The sequence below is a fragment of the Thamnophis sirtalis genome, unplaced genomic scaffold (assembly GCF_051295495.1).
Source record: "Thamnophis sirtalis isolate CommonGarterSnake01/CBP01778 unplaced genomic scaffold, rThaSir2_p1.2 scaffold_5, whole genome shotgun sequence".
Taxonomy (NCBI): Eukaryota; Metazoa; Chordata; class Lepidosauria; order Squamata; family Natricidae; genus Thamnophis; species Thamnophis sirtalis.
The window spans coordinates 43,857,135-43,880,289 of NW_028261385.1; the positions used below are offsets into that span (position 1 = coordinate 43,857,135).

A 23,155-nucleotide genomic window follows, 5' to 3' on the forward strand; every position below is an offset into this window, starting at 1 on the left:
CAAAAAGTTATGGCTATAAGTCAAGGTCTACCTGTAATTTCTCCATGCTGGGTAATTTCACTGCATTTTCAACTAGCTCCATATTGCATTCCTATTGTGACTCCTATTGTTTTTCCAAAACTTTAGGGCTTTTTCTTTGTCCCGACTTTTCATTATTTTTATTTGATTCAAACTGATTTGCTATAACCTGCCAATTCTGTTGGAAATGGATTATTCTTTTTTTTTTAATTATTATTATTTCACAGAGTCAGCCAGATGTTCAGACTGTATTTGGCATTTTTGTCTACCTATCGAGTCCTTACCAAGGACCTGGGATAGGCAGGTCTGGATGTTTGATGGTGGTGTTGTGGTTGTTATGGTCCTGGCAGTTTTAGATTTTAGAAGTTGTTTGCTACTGCCTTTCTAGGCCTGAGTGTGTGTGAATGGCCTAAGATCATCCAAATAGCTTTGTGCCTAATGTGGGAATAGAATTCACTCTTGGTTTTTAGCCCAGTGCCTTAACCACTGCACCAAACTAGCTCTCAAATAGCATTATACTTGTTCATTTTATTTATTAAGGAAAATGATTATATTGTAGGTCATATTTATTCAGAAATACTGAAAATTCAAAAGGGTTCACAAATTTTTAAACACCACTGTATTTGGAACAGATAAATGAGCAATACATATTATTGGCACCAATATTTTTTAGTAAGTTTCATTGCCATTATGAACATTTTTTTAAAAAAAATGGTAAGAATAATAACTGAAGATGACTCACTAGGATTCATTAGCTGCTTTTTCTTCTTCTTCCTTTGTTAATTTCTTTTCCTCCCTTCCAAATACAACAAAATATAGGAAAATCAATTTGCTCTTGGAAGATAAATCTGCCAGCTTTCATTAATAAATGCATAGGGAATTTCTAATTATTTTTAAATTTCTGTTTTTATATCATTTTTGTCTCAAAACAAAATAGATTGAAATGTGCAATTAAAATGGTTTCAAATATAAGAAATATTAATGCCAGATTTCTGGTAGATTAAGGAAAAAGGTTTTGAGCAGCAAGAGAAGAGTGAGAATGGGCCAATTGACTTCCTTGAATGCAACATAACTGCCTCTACAGGTATGGGTGGGGTGAGGGTGGGGGAGAGAATAAAAGGAAATAAAAGATTAACTCACCTTTCTTAGCCTTAATAGAAGGACTTATCTCAAGTTGGCAAGTTTTGCAGTTATAGGATGAGCAAATTAATAAAGAAATAACTCTCTCTCAAGGATTTGGAGATTATCCAGTCCAGTTCCAAGATCAGTGCAGAAACTCACTACTACATTATCCCTGAAAGACCACCTTCCAGCTATTCTGCAAACACCCCTAATGACAGGGGATCCATCACCTCCCTAAGACAGTCTGCTCCATTGTTAAACAGCTCCTGCTAGTAAGATTTTTTTCCCCCTGATCTCCAAACAGAATCTCCTTCCTTGTAATTCCAATCCATTGTTTCTTGTCCTATCTTCTGGAACAGTATGAACAATTCTTTCTTGTCCTCTACATGAAACCACCACATTGTTTCATTACATTTTTCTCTTTACTAGACTAAGCCTGCACCCACCATTGTTTTTAAGTTTTTCTTTTCAGGTGCTTTACTCTATTGATTGATCTCCCTTTTTGTTTTTCCTATAATGTAATACCCAGAATTGGCTGTAATGTTATAGGTATGGTCTGACACAAAATAGAAAATAATGATTTGTCTTGATCTTGAAGGGATACTTCTACTGATGCAATCAAAGATTACATTGGCTTTTTTTCCAGATGCATCATACTTTTGGCTCAAATTCAACTTGTGATTTTACCAAGATATCCGGATCCTTTTTATGTGTTCTGCTGCCCAGAATAGACCAATCTCATGCTTCTGAGTTGTCCTGTCCAATTGCATTTGTCCCTTTTAAAATATACATAGTTGATTTTTGCCTAATATCCCTGCTTGGCAAAATTATTCTAAACCTTGGGACTGTTCTTTAAGTATTTGCTTTCTCTACCCCTCTTCCATAAATTACTAAATGTGGTGGCATTGTGAGGTTTAATCTGGTGACAAAAAGATTTTAATGAAATAATGGTACTTGACACATCCAAGAATACTGAAAAATAAATCTCCAGGATGGTGTGTTACATTTTTTACTTAGAAAAATCTAGGACTCATTTGTCTGGAAGTAGGTATTAGGCAATTAGGCATGGTCTAAGTAACAAGAATTAAGGCAAAGAATCAACTATTACATTTTCTGGATCATTTCCTTTTTCAGTTCAATAGTGACTAAAGTTATTTTTGTTGCAGCAGATATAGTTCATTTTTAAGGAAACTATGCTAACATATGATTTTTTTTTATCAAAAGAAATAATTGTAACAGTTAGTGAGAAAGGCTGAGCCCTATAGATTGAGAACACATTTAACAATAGAAAGAAAGGCTGACTATTTTTCCCCAATCAAAACTTTTATAGTATTAGTGAATGACAGGCTTAATAAATCCTATTTGTTGTTTGGGGAAAATTACCTCAGCAGTTTAACTTAAAGTAGGGATGCCTTGTTATTCATGTAAAAATGCCTGGAATTACATTGGGATGTATGAAAAGACTAAATAATTTACTGCAATAGTACAAAAATGTAGCAGCTATCCAGACTTAATCCCAGTACCTGCCACAATGCATTGTTATACTAAAAACAAGCCACAAATGAGAAAAAATATATTGGGCCAAAAGAGGGAATAAATGGCAAGCCTAAACTCAACAGAAATTACCAATAATGATTCAGATTTGATTACTTTCCTTTGTTAAAAACCATATGCCATAAAAGCCCAAATATTTCACCATCAATGCTTACTGATTTAACAATATATTGTTGATTTTATAACACTGGTTCCTTAGCCTATTTGGTAATATAGAGTGCCAATATATAAGGAAACAGGCATGGGGTACAAAAGAGTACCAGCATAGAGAATGAAGAAACAATTTCAGTTATAACAGCAATTTAGAAACACAAAAAGATTTATAAAATCAAGGAGCAAATCCTCACAATCTAGGCAGCAAATGAGGTCATGACATTGTGAATCTAATTTAGCAAAAGTTTTCTTTAGATAAAAGTTTATCCACAGTTTAAACAAATTTACTCTTGACCTCCTACACTTATACAGAAGAGCCTTTATAAATATCACTGTCATTCAAAGTTGCTATAGAAGCTGATACATTTACTCTGGTGCATGACAGGTTCCTAGTTAGTTTTAATTAAAGGAATATTTTTAAAAAAAATAAAGTCAGATGGAGCAGGGAACTAGGTAGTTAAATAGAGAAATGTCCTGATGACACATCATCTTTCCTGTAGCAGGTGCTCAACTTCCTTGATTGTAAGGGCCCAAATCTGGATCAGGATTAGAACAGGATGCAATCTCACATCTGACTTTAATTTCAAACTGTTGATAACATCTGCTTAGGTAGCCTGTCTAGCTTTTTCCTAGAACTGAAAAGAATCATCTTCAATTGCTTGCTCTCTCAAAAAACTTCACTAACTAAACCATTTCACAAGTTAATTATGAAATTAAAATGAAAGGCAAGATCAAAATACTGTCTGTCAAAAGATTACTGAAGGAAAGCTGGTATATAAAAATATATTTATATATTATATAAATGCAATAAATAAAAGACATAACTTACTGCAATAAAATCAAGACTACCTCTCTGGGCATCGTTATGATAAACCGGTTCCAAGAATGGAAAATCAATAAAAGAGTTGGAAGAGACCTTGGAGGTATTCTAGCCCAAACCCTTGCCCAAGCAGGAGACTCTATACGATTTCAGACAAATGATTGTCCAATCTCTGCTTAAAAACCTCCAGTAATGGAGCATCCACAACTTCTGAAAGCAAGCCATTCCACTGATTAATTGTTCTAATTGTCAGGAAATTCCTCCTTAATTCTAGGATCGCTTCTTGATTGGTTTCCATTCATTGTTTCTTGTTCTGCCTTCAGGTGCTTTGGAGAAAGATAGAACCCCTCGTTGTAGCAGACTGTTAGATATTGAAAACCTGCTATCATGTCACCCCAGTCCTTCTTTTCATTAAACTAAACATACCAGGGCTCCTCCTGTCCCCTAAGCATCTTTGTTGCTCTTCTGCACTCTTTCTAGAATCTCAACATTCTTTTTTACAAATGGTAATCTGGGTGCAATATTACAAGTGTGATACTAACACTTAATGTGACCTTAGTTCTATCCCTCTGTTAATACCTTCTCTACAAAGTACAGACTCTGACCAGAAAAACTACATCAAATATCAGAAAAGTATGCATAAACATTTCAGTTCTTTAGAACTCTTTATCAGACACAGTATTACAAAAAATGGGTAGGAGAAATACAACTGAAATTGAATATGGCTGCATGTTAAAAGATATGATGAACAGTTCTGGGGAACTCAAAAGCTTGAATATACCTTTGTGTTAATTTAATTAGTGTTAACAAAGTGATTTTAATTATCCAGTTATGAGTTCTGTTTACCATCCTGTCTTGTTTCCATTGGTCAATATGATTCAAGTACTTTTTTCAGTCATTGAAGAGTTATTTGGAGAAGGGCAAATGAAGGCAGGAAATAAAAGCTTTTCAGAAATGTAATTAATATCCCTTAGTAGAACTCATTTTCAGATAATGAATTTACCATGTGTTAATGTATATTACGACATTAATAATATCTCCATTTTTACACATATACTTATTTATATTTATATAGCTGCTATGTCACAACGATGACAGTACACAAAGGCAGTACACGAGAGGTTGGAACCAAAAAAAATAAATTATCAATAAATGTCTAAAATAATATGCCTGGGATCTAAAAATTGTTCTATTTTAGTCAGTGAAGTCAATGAAGTAGTTAGGATTGGTTTAAACTTCCTGAGGGAATATCCAGATCTTTGATGCCCTATGAAATGCCAACAGGATTGGGTCATCCAAATCATCAGGGAACATTTCAATGCGGCAGGCATGCGACAGAGAAGGCAGATTTGTTTAATAGAGAAATGCAATATATTTACATTGTACCTACTGAAAGGAATATGGTATATTTGGGTGAGGAATAGATTATATAACCTCCTAAATATTTAATTGGTCGAAGCTTCTTAGAGAGTAGCTTAATTTCATGTAATTGCCAGTGTTATAAGATTAACATTTAAGCAGCTGTTTGAAGATGTATTCATCTACTAACTTGCTTTAATTTTAATAATAGAAGGTAGATACAGATTATTATCTTTTTTGTGTAATTAATTTGTGCACTCTTGCAAGCAAAGGTGAATTTTGCATGTTGTTCTAAACTGAACCAACAATTGAATTCTTCCATAATGCAATTCATACTTTCATTACTGTATGTCGGCAACAAGTCGTATATGTTTAAAAAGGTAGTTATTATCTTATCTGAAAATTAACATTTTTATATAGAGAAATACTGGTAATATTCACATAAAATATGACTTTATAGTAACTGAACAGCAAGTCTGAATAATGTAGCATATATATTACTGAAATCTTATCTGAATAAGAAAGATTTTTAATCAGAACCACTCTGCATAAATTCAGTGAAATTGCTTATACAAGACAAGACTTGAAACAGACATTGGGGTTGATTATGGTTAGGATCTTGCAACTTAGTCAGAACTTATCAAAACCCACAATCCTAGTCCAGCTTAAAAAATATACTTCTCTGGATGCCCACACAGACTTGGTTGAGTAGCAAATAAGTTACCCAGTCATTTTGTTTAAGTGTCTAATCTCTACACCAGTTCTGAGGAAAGAGCCTTATCATAATCACCAAACAATATGCTAAGCAAAAACACATGAAGCAGCTAAGGGAAAGTGTGCAGAGGTCTTTATTAAATAGAAAACAGGTGCTGTAGTTGTCAGCCTTATAATGCCCCATTTACCCTCAAGTCAAAAGGTTACTGAACTAATAGTTGCCTTGTGGTAATCGAGGAAAACTAAGTTACTCTGTGTGGCTAGACATCTGGGACATATTTTATACCCTTGCAATATATGCTTCAGTTTCAATTAAAGTGAGGCTTTGGCACATTTATTAATTTTTTTATGTTTATTCTATGGGACCCACTGACCTCACTTTACTATTTTACCAAATGACAAAACAGAACAATACTGAGAGCTAGAGATCAACATCGGTCACCACAGCAGAATTTACATTTGTTTTCTCTCAAAACTCAAATTATATATTCATTTAAAATGGAAGTAGTTAGTAAATCACTTATGATTTAATCTAATTTACACTATGCAGAAAACACTCAACTGAGAAAAATATATTTGAAATATGCTTTGAAAAACAGCCCACTGCCAAAAAATTCTTTATAAATCTTTCCATTAAATATTGGGCTACATATCTATGGGCATACAGTCATTTTACATAGAAATTATTCATTAACATTTAGTTTCTATATTAAAAATGTACCATTTAATGTAGATACTTAATCACCCATATTCATTTGGCATCAATAGTTCAATTTAAAAATGTTTGGAATTTTATAAAGTGATTCAGATGGCCAGTATTAAGTATTGATATAGTTCAAAACAGTTTTTATTTATAAAATTATTATTACTGTCCTCATTTTTTATACAGACAGTGAAAGATTGATTTATTATTTAGTAATCAAATAAGATAAGTCCTTTAAATACTATCAGGATTTTCTTAAGCAAAAGTAAATTAAGAATACACACACATATACACATGCACACTTACATACAAATACATGTACACATATAAATATTAATCAGACAGAAGAGTACGTAGTCTAATTTAAAGAGATTTTAGTTATAAACTTTTCTAAAAATACAAAACATTGATAATGAAATATGCTTAAATCCTAAAAAAATCCTCCCAAATTGATAGCAGACCCACATTTATCAGAGGAAAATGTTTTTGTGTTAAAGCTCACTATGCTATACGGTTGACCTTCATGATAAATCATGTGTTGTACTGCTAAGTATTTTGTAATGAAAACAGCACATATGGCTTTGCATGGAAGAAATTTAGGTGTGACATTATTTCATGATTGCAGCTGTTATCAAAATCATTAAAATGCATAGAGAAAAAACTATCATCATGTATTTGCTAAATGTGAAATAATAAAGATATTCAGAGGTTCATCTTTCAAAACACCTACCTTAATTGTTCAGAGTAAACTAATCACAGTAAATTTTCCTACATGTCAAATGTTTTCTGGCTGCCAGCCTAAAATTCCTGTAGTGATATAGAACTGTATGTCTCTACTAGCAACAAAGGTCAAAGGCATATATTAAGATACAGGGTTTTTTTCCCACTGCTCTTCAAAAAACCGTTGATGGTTTATTAAAAGCGTACGTGAACATTTATGAAGGTCAGCATTTTCTGCATTTAAATTGAACACGTTAGAATAATCTGAATATTTCACTCCCTCAGTATCTTCATTTTAAAAGTTCTTAAAAGACATTTATCTTGCTGCACTTTTTCCCCCCATAAGCCAGCCCTGCCAACTAACATCACGGGTCTCTTTCTTACAAGGTCATTCTAATTTCCTCTCTATGCCTCTTCCTTCTTCTCCAGGGACAGCCTTGCAGTCCCACTGCTTGCTTCAATAACCAGTATTAACTAGCTGTTATTTACTGTGGTGGAAATTCTCAGCCCAAACAGCAACCTAGGAACTGAGCAACATTCTCAACATCTGAAAGAGCAACCAGTCCCTTAGACTGATGCTGGGCCACACAATGCCAATCTCGAATCTATCGATAAGAGGGAGAAGAGAATTGTGATTATTTAAATATCTTACAGAGTGCAACACGCATCAAAACACTCTTCTACCAAGTAATTCTCAGAAAATTACAGATGGCAATAGACCACCTTCAAACAGTATGGTGTTTCTATTTTTACAACACTCCTCCCACCTGGAAGTACAGCCCTATTTGAAATACTCCAGAGAGGACAAATTTTTGTCCTTCAAAAACAATTGTCACTGCACTTTTCTTCACAACAGCTATCAAGTTCCAGACAAGCTGAAATATATTTGTTCTTGAAAGAAAGGTAAAAAAAAATGGTCCAGCTTTGGACAAAAACATGATGTGGTGGGGGAGGAAGGGAGGGAGGGAAAGGGATGGAAAGGTTTATAGATCGCTATACCTTCTATAACACACACACACACACCATGGCATTGTTAAGATGATAAACAGCTCTGCACTACAAAACACTCGTTCCTTTTTAACTGTCTGTAAGAGGAGTGTTGTGTCTACTTTCTCCCATCCCTAGGTACCAGGTGCCAGGAAAGATAATTACCTTGTCATCTCTGTCATCCTCTTCTTCCTCGTCCTCTAACATGTCCTCCACTACCTGCAGGCATAAAGAGTAGCAATCATCAAGAGCTTAAAAGGAAATATTTGTTTCTTTAACCATTTTGCAGTTTAAAGTTTTTTTTAATGTGCAAAAAAATGTACAACATTTGGTTGATTTAGAAACAAAGCTATTACCAAGCATATACAAAAGTAAAGAGCTCCATTTTTAACCCTCCTATGTACTCTGACTGCAACCAACTGGTTAGGTCAAAGAATGTCAAATTGTAACTGTAATTACTCCAAAATAATTTAATCTTTGTTCAAATTAAACACAATCCCGACTAGGTACTTTACAATCTATGATTAATCAAAAGCAGAGAAGAATTTGAGAGCTTCTAAACTCCTCAACCTGGCTGTACAAAAAGAGGTAAGCAGAAGTTTAGAAGTTCACTTCTCCTTAATTCTTTTTTCTTTTTAGTTTTGCAGGAATACAATTAACGTTGCAAAAAATGGTGAAACAATTCATGAGCTCATGCTTCAAAACCTCAGCCTTTTGTATCTGCATTAATGCAGGATACAAATATATAAATCATAGGATTGTATCATGACATTTTGTTGTTTACTGCTGCCTTTCCTCTCTATCAGTGGTGGGTTTCAAAAAATTTTAGAACCTCTTCTGTAGGTGTGGCCTGCTTTGTGGGAGTGGTTTGCCAGCCATGTGACCAGGTGGAAGTGGCCAACTTGTAAAATGTGATAAAACTCACTTAACGCTCTTGCTTAGCAACCAAAATGTTGGCTCAGAAACTCTGGCATGTGAAGCATGCAAGTCTTAAAGCTTTCAAGTTACAAGACCCTTGCACCCCTAACCCTTTAGAAAAAAAAAAGCCAGGGGTGTTCAAACTTGACAGCTTTAAGACTTGTGGATTTCAACTCCCAGAATTCCTCCTCTCGCTCTTCATCTTGATGATGTGCGGACGAGTAGGGGGAGGGAGCTGGAACCGATTCTAAACGGCACTGTAGATTTGTAGAACCTCTTCTATAGAAGAGGTTAGAACAGGCAGGAACCCATCTCTGCTCCCTATTAACACCTATGTGTATTTTATCAGTTTATAATCAGAGCAAATCTAAACATTTGTTACTGGATTTAGTTCAACCAGATGCAATTGCAACTTCTTCCAGCTTCAGCGTACCTTGGATGAAGCTAGCTATCTTGACCCCTTCCAGTCCGGCTTCTGGCCCGGTTACAGCACAGAAACCGCTTTGGTCGCATTGACCAATGATCTCTGGAGAGCCAGAGATGGAGGCCATGCGTCCATCCTAGTTCTCCTCGACCTCTCAGCGGCTTTCGATACCATCGACCATGGTATCCTTCTGCGACGACTGCAGGAGGTGGGAGTGGGAGGCACTGTCTTACAGTGGTTCTCCTCCTACCTCTCGGACAGGTCGCAGTCGGTGTTGGTGGGGGGGCAGAGATCGTCCCCGAGGCCCCTAACTTATGGGGTGCCGCAGGGTTCGGTCTTATCCCCCCTACTATTCAACATATACATGAAACCGCTGGGTGAGATCATTCGGAGGCACGGGATAAAATACCATCAATATGCGGACAACCTGGTTATTAAATGAAGCGGTCACTAACTGAAACCACAACTGTACTTCAGCTTTCTTTTGCTTTGCAGACCTACATGCAAGGATTGGGTGTAAAGTTATTTTTTTTTATCACCATCATAATTGTGATTGTTCACTGTAGGAGGCAGGGAAGAACTACCTCTACTGTGTGTATTTTGGTTGCAGATGGCAAGGACAAAAAGCGGGGAAATGTAGGTTGATTTTAAAGTACCCTGAGAATTCATTGCAGATACATGAGCTACTCACATGACTGTACTCCCAAAACAAGTGAGTACAAAATAAATCCTGATATATTAGCTTTTCATGTGTATTTTGGCAGTCTAATACATTCTGTTAAAAACATGACTTGATATATTAATTTAAAATTTACATTTTCATTCTAGCAATGTTTTTTTCCAATATTCCACTATGCTTCCCTTGGAAAATCAAAAGGCTCCATAGGTTGCTAAAGGTAAATGGATTTTAATGTAGCTCCTAGTTGTGGTAATGTTGGAGCAGGAATGAAATGTTTATATTTTACTATAAATACTAAAGCAGAATCTGGAAATGCTTCATGAATCCCAGGGCTTAAGTTAGGAAGCAGTCTATTACAAACAGTAACTTAAAACCTATGCTATTAGGTGAGAAACCAATAGCCCCTTCTGTTATCCTTGGTTCTACTTTCTGTTCAAATAATGTGTGTGCCATAGAAAACAATCATGTGGAAGTTTTAGATCACAGTTTTTGCATGTTAAGTGTCTATTTTATTCCATAGTTACTTGGTCTATTTAGATTTGTTTTCCAATTTTTGTTGGCCATTCTCAGTCTTTTGGATCTATCATGTAACATAACATTTGAATAATTCATATAAATATATAACAGGATAAACTTTCATAAAATGGCTAGATTTCTTCCATTAAAAAAAATTGCTGTCTGCATTTCACAACCTAATAGTATTAATCAAACAAAGGAAAGCACCAGGGAAATCAGAAAGCTCTAATGCGAGCAGTTAAAAGTGACATGACCTTCTGTAATGTCACTTGTCACCGCTGTATATGCCACATAAGAGGAGAAGCTACTTAACGACCTGATTTCAGGGGTAGATCCATGTTTAATATATGAATACAGATGACAATTAGGAGCCTGTGAAAGTTGACTCCATATAGTGTGTGTGTGTGTGTGTGTGTGTGTGTGCGAATTCTTTATTATGATTTCTCTTTAATCTCACAATACACATTGTAGTTCATGAATTGCACTGTATTTACAAAACTATTCCCCCAAACTTCCAATCAAGCTATTTTTATATAACAAAAATATAGATTAGGCATTATAAGCAGAGTTGAACCCTTCGCTTTCTCCCCTTTTTTCTCCTATTCTTTGAATCAACAATAAGAACAGAACTGCATCCCAAATCAACATCCATATTCTATAAACTATTAAAGGCATTCGGGTAGAAGCTGGAGTTTATTTACATTCTTCCCGGTTCTCTCTGTACAATCAAAGCACAATATGTGTTTGTCTATCAGTTGATTTACAGTGCTTGTATGTAATTATAAAATAAAATAATTAAATGTGCACAGTTTAAACAGAATATATAAAACTTCTCAGATGATTTTAGGTCATGAGAAAGTAGTTTAGGCCAAACTGAATATTCTCACATTTCATACGCTCGTTGACAATACACTAATTAGTTTATATGGTCATTTTCACAACACAGTCATTAGATGAATCCAAGTTTAAACATTTTCTGAAAGCTGATCCAGTTGTATATTATTCAAAAGTTATTGCACTTGATAATCTATAAAACTAAGAATGGCCAACAATAATTGGAAAGCAATTCTTAATATAGTTCAAGTAATTACAGAATAGGGATGCAGTGGTTCAGTGGCTAAGATGCTAAGCTTGTCGATCAGAAAGGTCGGCAGTTCAGCTGTTTGAATTCCTAGTGCCACATAACAGAGTGAGCTCTTGTTACTTGTCCCAGCTCTTGCCAACCTAGCAGTTCAAAAGCATGTAAAATGCAAGTAGAAAAATAGGAACCACCTTGGGTGGGAAGGTAACAGCGTTCCTTGCACCTTCGGCGTTTATTCATGCCGGCTCTTTAACACTAATTCTTCAATTTTAAGCAAATACTTAAAACGTTCTTTCATGGGCCTAATAATGCATTTCATGCATTACGAATCATATACAGGTAGCCCTTGCTTAATTATCCTAAATGAATGTGACAACTCTGCCTCTAAGTCAAACAGTTGCTAAGTGGGAAATAAGGGGATTGTGATTATGCACTCCTGCTGAAAAGAGATAAGACTGCATACCTTCAGCTTTTGTTTGCATCTTAACAACTGCTCCAATCTTTGGAATATTCAAAAACCCATGCTTACTGACCTATACACATTGAAAACAATCTAATTGCACCAGCAGCTGGGGACTGGAAGCTACAGGTGCTCTACCCAAACAGTTTACAGTACTCTCTTGAAATCCCCTCCACAATCTCTCTGCTCTGCAGAAGGGGGAGGGGGGAGGGGAAAAAAGCAAGTGAATTCTGTAGGCAATCTGTCCTTTGCAAGACTCCTTCTCCCTCTATGCACAGAGCTGAAATTTTGGAGGGGGGTTGCAAAAGAGTAAGCTTTTGCTCTTGTGCACATAAAAAGCAATATGTTTGCACTGTTGGGATCTGTAGTGTGCTACACAAACAGCTTACAGCACTTTCTTACACACTGAGCCAAGGTGGCGCAGTGGTTAAATGCAGCACTGCAGGCTGACTGCTAGATCAGCAGTTCAGCGGTTCAAATCTCACCGGCTCAGGGTTGACTCAGCCTTCCATCCTTCCGAGGTGGGTAAAATGAGGACCCGGATTGTTGTTGGGGGCAATATGCTGACTCTGTAAACCGCTTAGAGAGGCCTGAAAGGCCTATGAAGCGGTATATAAGTCTACTGTTATTATATTTCTTGAAATATCTTCCTCTCCAATCTCTCTGTTCAGAGAGGATGGGAAAGGGGAAAAAAGCAAGCAATTTCTATAAGCAATCTCTCCTTTGCCTGACCCTTTCCCTGTTGCCAGTGCGATTGCATTGCTTTCTATGTCAGAAAAAAAACAAACAGCTTGCTCTCTTGATATCCCTTTCCAATCTACATGCTCTGGAAAGAGGTGGGGAGGCTGATTTTTTTGGTGGGAGGAGAACAAAGGCATAGGTCAATGCATTGGGGGGGGGGAGAATCAGGCATAGGTCAATGCATATTGATTATAATGCAATCACATGATTGAGGGAAGGCATCTTGGATATGGTCAGAAATTGGCCATAAAGTAATTTGAATGGTCACTGAATGAGTAGCTGGTAAGCAAGAACACAAAACACACATTATTACATTTAATAAAATAATATCTATCTATCTATCTATCTATCTATCTATCTATCTAGCTAGCTAGCTAGCTAGCTATCTGCTTTTTTTAATCAGCTTAGATTCTATTGCAATGAAGTGAAGCCTTATATATATCATTAAATAGTTAAACTTTGGTCTATCTAAGAGTTCTAAACTTTTTGCAGAAATAACCCTCAAGATTCAGATTTATTTAACCTTTAGATTATAAATAAATGCTAAAATAAGCACATTTTAGATGACATGCAGTTTACTAAGTGAAATCCTAACCTGATATTTAAATACTTCAGTAGAAATTTTGATTTAATCAGTTGAATATATTTCTCATACAAAGCATTGAAAAGATGTTTTTGTTTTGTTACCACTATAAATTTAACATTAGAATATCTGGTACCTTGGTATTTGAGTTTATAATGACAGAAAGAGGTTGTCTGGTTGTCATAAAGGCTAGTGAATAAAACTCTTTATGATTATGTTTTGCACCTGCACAAACTATGTGGGGCTTTTTGTGTTTTTCCAGTGGCATAATGTGAAGGTCATATTTGATCTCCCAATCATGAACAAAACATCAGGAGTCAGATAAGCTCTTGCTCTATGGCTGGAAGTGGAATCTATGACATCTCTTTAACTATCAATCCTACCACCATCCCTAATACATCCTTGGGTAGGGATGATATGATTTTCAGTCTGACTTCTGGAGAATCAGAGGGTTTTTTCCACTGTTCTCATAATTTCTGGTGTGTGGACTAATGTATGTAAATCAAGCAACCTATATGACATGTAGTATTGAGATACAGATGGACGCGGTGGCTTGGTGGCTAAGACACTGAGCTTGTCGATCAGAAAAGTAGGCAGTTCAGCGGTTCGAATTCCTGGTGCTGCATAACAGAGTGAATTCCTGTTACTTGTCCCAGCTTCTGCCAACCTAGCAGTTAAAACGTAAAAAATGCAAGTAGAAAAATAGAAATCACTGCTCTGTGCTCCTTCGGCGTTTAGTTATACCGGCCACATGGCCACAGAGACATCTTTGGACAGCGTCGGCTCTTTGGCTTTAAACGGAGATGAGCACCGCCCCCTAGAGTCGGGAATGACTAGCACATATGTCCAAGGGGAACCTTTACCTTTACTGAGATACAGTGCATGAATAGGACTTCAAAATATGCTATACTATAGCACAATGTATGTGTAAAGAGTAAATGAAATCAAACTGGGTGTACCTGTCATAATCAGATAGGAACTTGACTAAGCCATTGATTATACAGAATCACAGATGTGGAGGTTAACTAGACCTTACTTAGTGCAAGTTTTCCTAAGTGTTCTTTTACTTTCCCCTTATGTATCCTGTGCATCACCCATGGTTGCCTCCTAGAGCTTTGCCTCTCTTCTGAGAGAAGACAAATGTAAAACACAAGTTAAAATATTTTGCTTTCCTGATATCATCCATTTCCCCCTTCCTCTCTGTAAGAGATTTACAGACCCTTTTCCTCTTGTTTTGTTTTTGCTGCATACCCAATTAAGCCTTTTTATTATTTGGGATATTTTTCCAAGCCTCTGCATATTCTAGCTTTACATTTTACTGACACAGTCCCTATAGTTTCTGATAACTGCTTTATATTCTTATTTGGTTATGTTCCCCTACTAACATTTTTGGTTTGTTTTTCAGCACTTTAGCAAACTGTGGGATTCCATACTGTTTTCTTCATACATCCACCATTTTTATTTGATATTGTTCGTTCAGGCACCTTCACAATCTTCGTTCAAATAATTTTATATCCTCATCTTACCCTGTATTGCTGTAGTATTTCGTGTCATTGGCTCTGGATTCATTACAATCTGCTCTTTTGAAATCCAATGCACAAGTCTGGCTCTTGTCTATTTCCCCTCCCCTTGATATCATGAATTCAAGGATAATGTAGTCATCTCCTCCCAACATCCCAGTTACCTTATCAAACATTCTTAACAAGATTCCAGGTTCTAACTTATTCATTCTGTGCAAGCATGTGCTTTTTGTCTAACCACGGCACCTCTTCCATTTCTGCCGGATCTGTTCTTTTTGAATAAATGTCATCTGTGTCATTTCACCAAGTTTCTGTGATGCTCATCACATTATGTATACCCTCCTTTGTTAGAGTTCCGAATTCTCTATATTTGCCATACATTGTGTTCATTGCTGTAGGAACATCTGAAATGGTGATGGTGCCCCTGCTGGCTTTATTGCTATGGTTCCTGCCAACGATCCCTCTCTACCTATATGCTTTTCCTTTTGTTTCTTGCATTGTTGGCAAGAAACTTGGACGTGTATTCAGTTCTTGACTTTTGTATAAGTTCTTTCATTCTGGTTTAACGGGCCCCTGATGAAATTAGTGAGGTGCCAAAAATACCCATCACAGTCTTTGTAGCTTCCCTTTTGCCAAAATGCTTTTGTGGGGCTGTATAGCCTATGGTGAAAAAACATAAACCTTTCTCAGGAGCACCACCTTGACAGACCCTCCTATTCAATTCCAGGATTCTGAAGCTTTAGTTCCTTTCAGCAGGGAATTATCCATCATCAGGTAATTACCAACCATCATGAAATGTCTGCTCTTCCACCAATTAGTTCTTGTGTTTCTTTGAACCATGGAGATCTGTGAGTCTTTCACTGTGTTCTGTGAAGTTATGGTTGGCAAAGGTTGCCCAGATAGCTGTGGGCTATCTACTAGAGGGAAAGAGTACAATAACAATTATTGAGCTCCATCAACACTGTGTATCTCATAATCCTCTTTCTTTTCCAGATCACATGCTTTCAATTCTCTTCTGTTTTGCATTCCCTGGAATTCACTTCCCTTTTCTGCCTCTCTGAAGAATTTTGCCTGTTTTATCCAGTACGTCTCACTTTCCCTGGTGGGCTGTAACGTAGAAACTCTGTACTAAAACCTTGCACTTATAGCAGTTTGTGTTATGTCAGGCAGAAGGATAAGTATTGTGCATATCTCATAAGATCATCACAGCACTTTCTCTGCTATTATATTGTTTGGAATCTCTCATTCTCAATCCTCCTGCCAAACCTCCGCATAAAACCTCTCACCCATTTGCTTGCCTTAATCACAAGGTTCCCAGAAGCTACTTCTCTGGAAAGATGTTATACTACAAGTGATCAAGAAACTGTGATTATTAAGTAACAGGGATATTCTATTAGCATCATCTTTTTGAAATGTTGCATTTACTTGTCCTTAATGTTTATTAGTTTGTTAAGGGGAATTAAGACTATAACAGTCTTGGAAAAACAACATATTCCTTAGCCTTGTTTCTTGCCTCCCATACTCTCACAATAATCAAGTCTTTATTAAAAGATAATCTTTTGTGATAATGCTCATAGTAGTCTATAGATATTGTCTCTAAACATGGTGGTACTATGTAACAACAATTGCTAAACAGTAATTCCATCAATGTGAACAGATTAAAGAACCAGAGTTAAATTTGGCACCTTCTCATGATTTACTAAGAAACTATCAGATGAAGATAATACAAAATGCAAGTTTCTTTTGCCATGCTCATTTTTTGCTGCCACTAGGCAGATTGTGGGAAAAAAACTAGGTAACTTGGGAAAACAAAAGCAGGAAGGGTCTTTGTTTGATTGTTTTGTGGAGGGAGGAGAAATCTAGCAGGCTAGCATTGTGCTGAAAATCTGATGATAGATATGTGCTTGGAACTAAACGTCTCCTGTTTTAAGTTTGTGAAAAAACAAGTTCTTCTCTATAATACACCAGGGAAAATTATGTGTGAAAAAATTGACATTTTCTGGATCGCTTCTTGAAGAAAAATAAGGAGGTCAAATGTGGAAAAGAACGTTGTGCTCTTTTGTCTAGTTGCTCAAAGAAAGGGCAGTAGTCCTCTATACTAAAAACAGTGCCAAAATTCTATGGAACTTAGCTGAAGGCAATGAGAATAAGAACTTTTTATTGTAAATTCATTATATGTTTCTCCTCTGAGAGAATTAGCACGGTGTAGTGGTTAAAATGCTGGACTAACCGAAAAAAGACTCAAGTTGCAGTTCTTCCTTAAGCCTGCCCATCCTTTAAACCTTCAGACACTGAAATAAGACCTTGAAAAAAAGTTCCACTCCCAAGATTTTTTGTTAATAAATATACACAAATATATGCTTAAAAAGACTTACAGTATCATGTGGCCGATTATCCTTTCCTGATATGACCAAGAGGTAATTCCACACCAACAGGAGCAACAAGATCAGTGGAATCATGTACAGCTCAAAATTCCATGTTACAATAAGGAAAAGCTGGAACCAAGAAAAAGATTATTTATCTTCAGTTATCCTGCAATAAAATAATGGAATACATCTGAGGGAAGTTTCCTTTGCTATTCATATTGTGCACTTTCCCGTTGCAGAGGATTGGGAAATTTTGAGGATATGGGGAAAGTACAGGCATGGAAGAAAGACTATATATCTCTTTACAATGGTGTTACAATCAGTTTTGTTCACAGAAATAAACTACTTAATTCTACTTTAATGTACAAAACATTGAAAAAAACAGGTATTTCAAATCTCAAACCACACTTATTCTTAACCACTCAGCTAAATATGGCACAATAAAATTTCAATTTAACAGAATATTCAGGGGAAGGGGTGTATCTTAAATCTGAACATCTTTTAAAATTTATGTCATTTGTTCTTTTTTATTATTATGCAATTGACTTAGATGACATCATTTGCAGAGAAGTCAGAATTTAAAGGGCGGACATAGGGATGAAACATAAAACATTTGTCCATTGTATCTGAAGTTTGTTAGATAAATATCCAATCAAATATTAAATCAAAGCTTAAAAGTCATATCATATGAGCAGCTATACAAATATGATAAATAAAAGTAATTGTAATTCTGCTTCTACAGAATGCCAAGCAATTAATTCAAGGCAAAGAAACTAATACTATTTCTTACACAAGAAGTGAAATAACAATCTACTACGACAAAAAATATAACCATTTTCATCTCTTTACATTCAACTCAGAAATTTGTTTTATTTTGAAGAAATAAAAGTTTACATGTCCCTTGTTTATAGCCGTGTAGACTCCTTGAGGGGAAAAGTTTCAAAGCTTTGACCATACATATAAGCAAGTTTTTTAGTACTGTCAACATGAATGCTAGTAACCTATCAATACTTTTTCTAACAAAAAATATTCCAAATGAATAGTCTTATTCAGAAATATACTTTGGCAATGCATACAATCACCAAAAGGAACTTGGGTCAACTGTTGGGATTGGAAGTGAAGTATAGCTGGAATCTTAAGAATTGAACTACACTTTCAAATTCCAGTTTTTATAAATTATAAATGTGTTCATTTTACATTATTGTAGATGAAAGAATAATTAGAATATATGAATTTATTTTGATAACTCCCAATTAAGATAATTATTTTTGAACACTTCTTCAAACATTCCTTCAAAACAACAGGCAATAATTCTTCCTTTTCTCTCAATAGGGAAGGACAGCTGTTAAGATGATGTTTGTCAATGCATGGCTTAGTTGTGACATGTGCACCATCTAACAAATGTTTTTTTTTTTTTCCTGGAGGTCTATTTTTATTCATTGTCTGGTTTCTGAAGATATGATCAATTTTTAAAAACTCACAGTATAATCAGTTATTGATATTGTTCAAAGATTATTTTGCCAGATTAGCAGCACAAAGAGATAAAGCAAAGATGATTGGTTAAAGGTTAGGCATTTTGATGAAAGTGGCCTTTAAGTTTTTAATTTAAACTTTACATTTAATTTTTGAACATTTTAACCATTATATAAGCAGAAATCAGATAGAACGTTGTTTCCTTATATTTAATTTTCTGAGAAATTGCCACCGAGTTTATGTGGTATCTATTTTCTAAAAAAGCCAATGGAAATATGGAAGGCAAAGTGTAGAAATCTAGGCTAGTATAACCCACTTTTGAATTCTTAAAAGTGAGAAATGTATTATCTAGCTATTTTAAGCACACTTGTGCAAACAAAAAGCCAGTATGATTGTAATGGAGATAGATTCAATTTAAAGTGATCAATAGGACTGTGTTTTTGAAGGACAACTAAGCTTTCAATCTCAAATAAAGGATCTTTTCACCAATGGAAATAAAGCTTTCTTGTTTCTTATACATACAAACTCATTCCTAATCTCAGCATCTTTGAAAGCATGAAATAAGATACCCTAAAATATGTATTTTAAATGACAGTTTATATGATCACATTAATACTTTAATGTAAATTCCTCCTTACGCAATAATAAAATGCTTCATGCATAAGCCAAGTATTATGTGAATCTACAGTTAGTTCAGAATTCATTCCAGGCTGCATAAATATGTTTGCATCAATGAATAAAAAATAAATTTCATCTGATCACATAAAATTTGGATGTTAACACAATAGGTTCAAGATAAGGTAATAGATAGTATATCCCAACTCTTTCTTTGACTATCTTTACAATTCTTTGTTATACAATATTCAATGAAATAAAGGTGTGTGTGGGGGGAGAACCTAGAATGAATCAATAATTGTGTTAAGGTTAACTGAAAGTATTTCTTGTGACGAAGTTACATTAGAGAAGAGCTAAAAATTAAGGTAACAATAAATGGGAAGGAGGAAAAAACCCAAGGGTTTTGGAAATGTAAAAGCTTGCAACTGTTTTATAAAATATACTGCATTAATGTTAATTTTGAGGGGGTTTTCTTTCATTGGAAAGGTTTTTCAAAAGTGGTTTGCCACTGCCTCCTTCCTAGGGATGAGATTAATTGGCCCAGGGTCACCCAGACACTTTTGTGCCAAAGGCAGACTAGAACTTATGATTTCCCAGTTTCTAGCCTGATGCCTTAACCACTACATCAAAATGGCTCTCATTCCTTTCTTATTTGGTAGGCAATTAAATAGATTTCATATGACTTGCAATCCTTGAAATTAACTCCCCTATCTGTGTTTAAGAGCCAAGTCTTTATGGACAGATTGTTCTCCTTTTGTTGCTGATTTAGCACACCTAATAAACTTAACTATGACATGACAGTGAATCAGATCTGGCAAAATACTGATATTGCTGAGGGCAGGGAAAGTCACATTGATCTCATTCTTAATGTGTTACAGGAGAGGGAATACATGCCACTTGCCAGGGAAACTACTGTTCCCTTTTGCTATAATCCTGTGGCAGGTTTATTGCTTGTTTTTGCTGTTACAAAACATTGTAGTGTGATACAGCAAGAAAGTATGGATTGATTCCAGTAATATGGGCTTTTTGGATCAAGACAAAAAGTGAAACACTTTTCCTTTTGCTTTTAAAAAAGCCAAATGATGGTGTATTTTTATGTTGAATATATTGTTCCTCAAACCCCATTCAGCTCAGCTGACCATTCAACCGATCATTCATGTGGTTGAACTTGTGAGTGATGTTCTCATTATTATAAATCTGCGTACTCATATTTTCATAAGGGTTGATCTCAGAAAGGATAGTTCTGAAAACATAAAAGTTTATCTTTCCTAGTATATTGTAATAGACTACTGTGATTCCAGCAACACAGAGCACCTTTAAAAATATCCAACCCTAATGAAAATGCCCTTCATAAATTTTAGCCAGTAAAATGCTCAGCTGTCAATTTGTTTACAACTACTACACAAACACACACACACACGTAACCTTTTATCTAAAACATCAAGAATGATCATTGCAAAATCTACTGTGTATCAGAATACAAAATTTCAGCTTTATGCTGAGAGAGGCAAACTGGTCAATATGATTCTATATGGCCTAGCTATAATTCACTGTTGGAAAACTGAATCCCAAGATAAATGTGAAAAAGTTATACCATTTTAATAACATGATGCATTTTTCTTTTTTATCTATGTAATTTAGTTTCATTTGCTTTCAGTTCTGTTTAGCTTTTTTCTCCTCTTTTTGTTTCTAAATATATATTTTTCTCTTGTTTTTCCCTTCATAGGCAATTTAGTGTATGGTTTTTATTTTTTTTTACCATGTAGTTTTATCTATAATATATATTTCTTCTTTTAAAGTTTACAATCCTTTATTGAATAGTAACATAGAAAAACCAGAAAGCTATTTAACCTATATACATACTGTATATGTAACAACTTTTAAAACGTTCCAACTGTAAACTTTAAAAATAAAATCATTAACAGTGATTTTTTTATAAAAGTGCAGTTTTTGCTTTATCCTGTTATCATCACTCCTTTGCTGCTTATTAATTATATCTCCATTTCTTTTAACCCCATTGAGCAGTGTCACTTCCAAATGGTGCTGAGAACTGCCATCTTTATTTATTTCCTAATGCAACTGCTCATTTCCAAAAGGAAATGAAAATGTTATTGCTCTATAAATGGCAGCAGGGACCCAAATGGAGTTTCCATTTTCACCAATTACCAAGGGGTGGGATGGAAAATAATGCTCATAAATTGCAATATTACAATAAGTGATATATCAAAGTATAGAATTCCAATCATTATGGTGGGTTATGTGATTTTCAAATGTTCTCAAGATATAAAAGGCATTGACGCAGATTTAAATACTGAGTAAATACAAGTAAAAGAGTTTGTTATTTTGCAATATGTCAAAAAAACAACAACCCTAGAATAACATCTCTGGACAGCATATATTTGCCTCTACTGGTTCAGGGATAAGCAATGTTTGAGGGGTCATGATTGTAACTCAAGATCCTCAAAGTTCTAGACTGCTGTAGGAAGGTATCAGGGCCATTACAAAGTTACTAGAAGAATCAGGGTCATGTTTTTTGCAGGTTTAAGTTAGGGTGAAATGGATTGGAGTAAGAGTAAGAACAAGAAGCCACTTGGAGGCACACCTTTCCCATCTCCATTTTACCTAGGACATTTTTTTCTGAAAAAAATATTCCCAAGTAGTTCATTGCATGAAATACAACCATAGAAAAATGAGCTCTGCAATCTTTAAAATTCTAAAATACCATGACCTGCTCATAATCATGTCCTGTTCATATCTGGAAACAAAGCTGTGGCTAAGATTGTAGTATGCTTCTTACTTGTTTTGTATGGGCATGGCCTAGTTGTGAGCAGCAAGCTCATTCTGCATTCTCCCAAGAGGTGAGGAACTACAAAGAAACTCTCAAACAGGAAATAGTTCTACTGCTCTCAAGCATTCAGCAACACAAGTTACTCTATTTACATTTAGGATGATGTACTGTGATGTTTCAAATTTCCTTTGAAAATACACAGGCAGTATAAACATGTACACCACCATTTATAATGAAAATTAATTTCACAAACTTTTAGTTTCTGGTGAAAAGTCTGACCTATATTTAAAAGGTTGCTTCCAAATTCAACTATATTATTTGCGCTCACAGTGCTCATTTTGTAAAAAACAAAAACTCATTTCTTATGTTGTAGCTTTTGTTTTGCTTAGAAAAACAAAAACTCAAATGTTAGAAATTATTTTTCAATAAATATATTATTAATGTTTCATTTTAGTTTACCACATCTATTTTTCTAGTGATGATTAGTCTCTCCAGGACAGAGACACATACATGTCTCTTGGTACATGATTTAAACTATGCATATCATACATTTCCTATATTTTTCTGTATATATAATATTATATGGAAAGACACAAGCAAAACCAGAAATGTATGTATGTTCTTATATATAAGAAAATCCTATGAAAATCCCTATAGGGAATGTGTGGGTTATTGTTGCAATGTCTGTCATCCATGTAAGAGAAACAGAAATGAGATGGGCATTAAATTTGCATACAGCCTGAAGCACAGAGGTGCTATATGTGAAGAATTGATGGGCATATCTTGCAGGAAAATTCTGTCAGATTATCTCAGGAAAAAACACCCCCAAGGAGATAATTTA

At 35.2% G+C, this 23,155-nt stretch overlaps 1 protein-coding gene across 2 annotated transcripts in view; it reads right to left on the minus strand.

Moving 5' to 3' along the window:
• Nucleotides 1-23,155, minus strand: part of MCTP1 (multiple C2 and transmembrane domain containing 1) — a 107,147-nt gene that overhangs the window by 15,474 nt on the left and 68,518 nt on the right. For both annotated transcript variants that reach the window (XR_015696679.1, XM_087715725.1), the window contains exons 15-16: nucleotides 17,448-17,567; nucleotides 8,316-8,369 (exon numbers count right to left, since the gene is read on the minus strand). Coding sequence is in view for 1 of the 2 variants with exons in the window: in XM_087715725.1 (XP_087571851.1) it covers nucleotides 8,316-8,369; nucleotides 17,448-17,567 (174 nt within the window). In the remaining variant the exon portion in view is untranslated. The remainder of the gene's footprint in view (nucleotides 1-8,315; nucleotides 8,370-17,447; nucleotides 17,568-23,155) is intronic.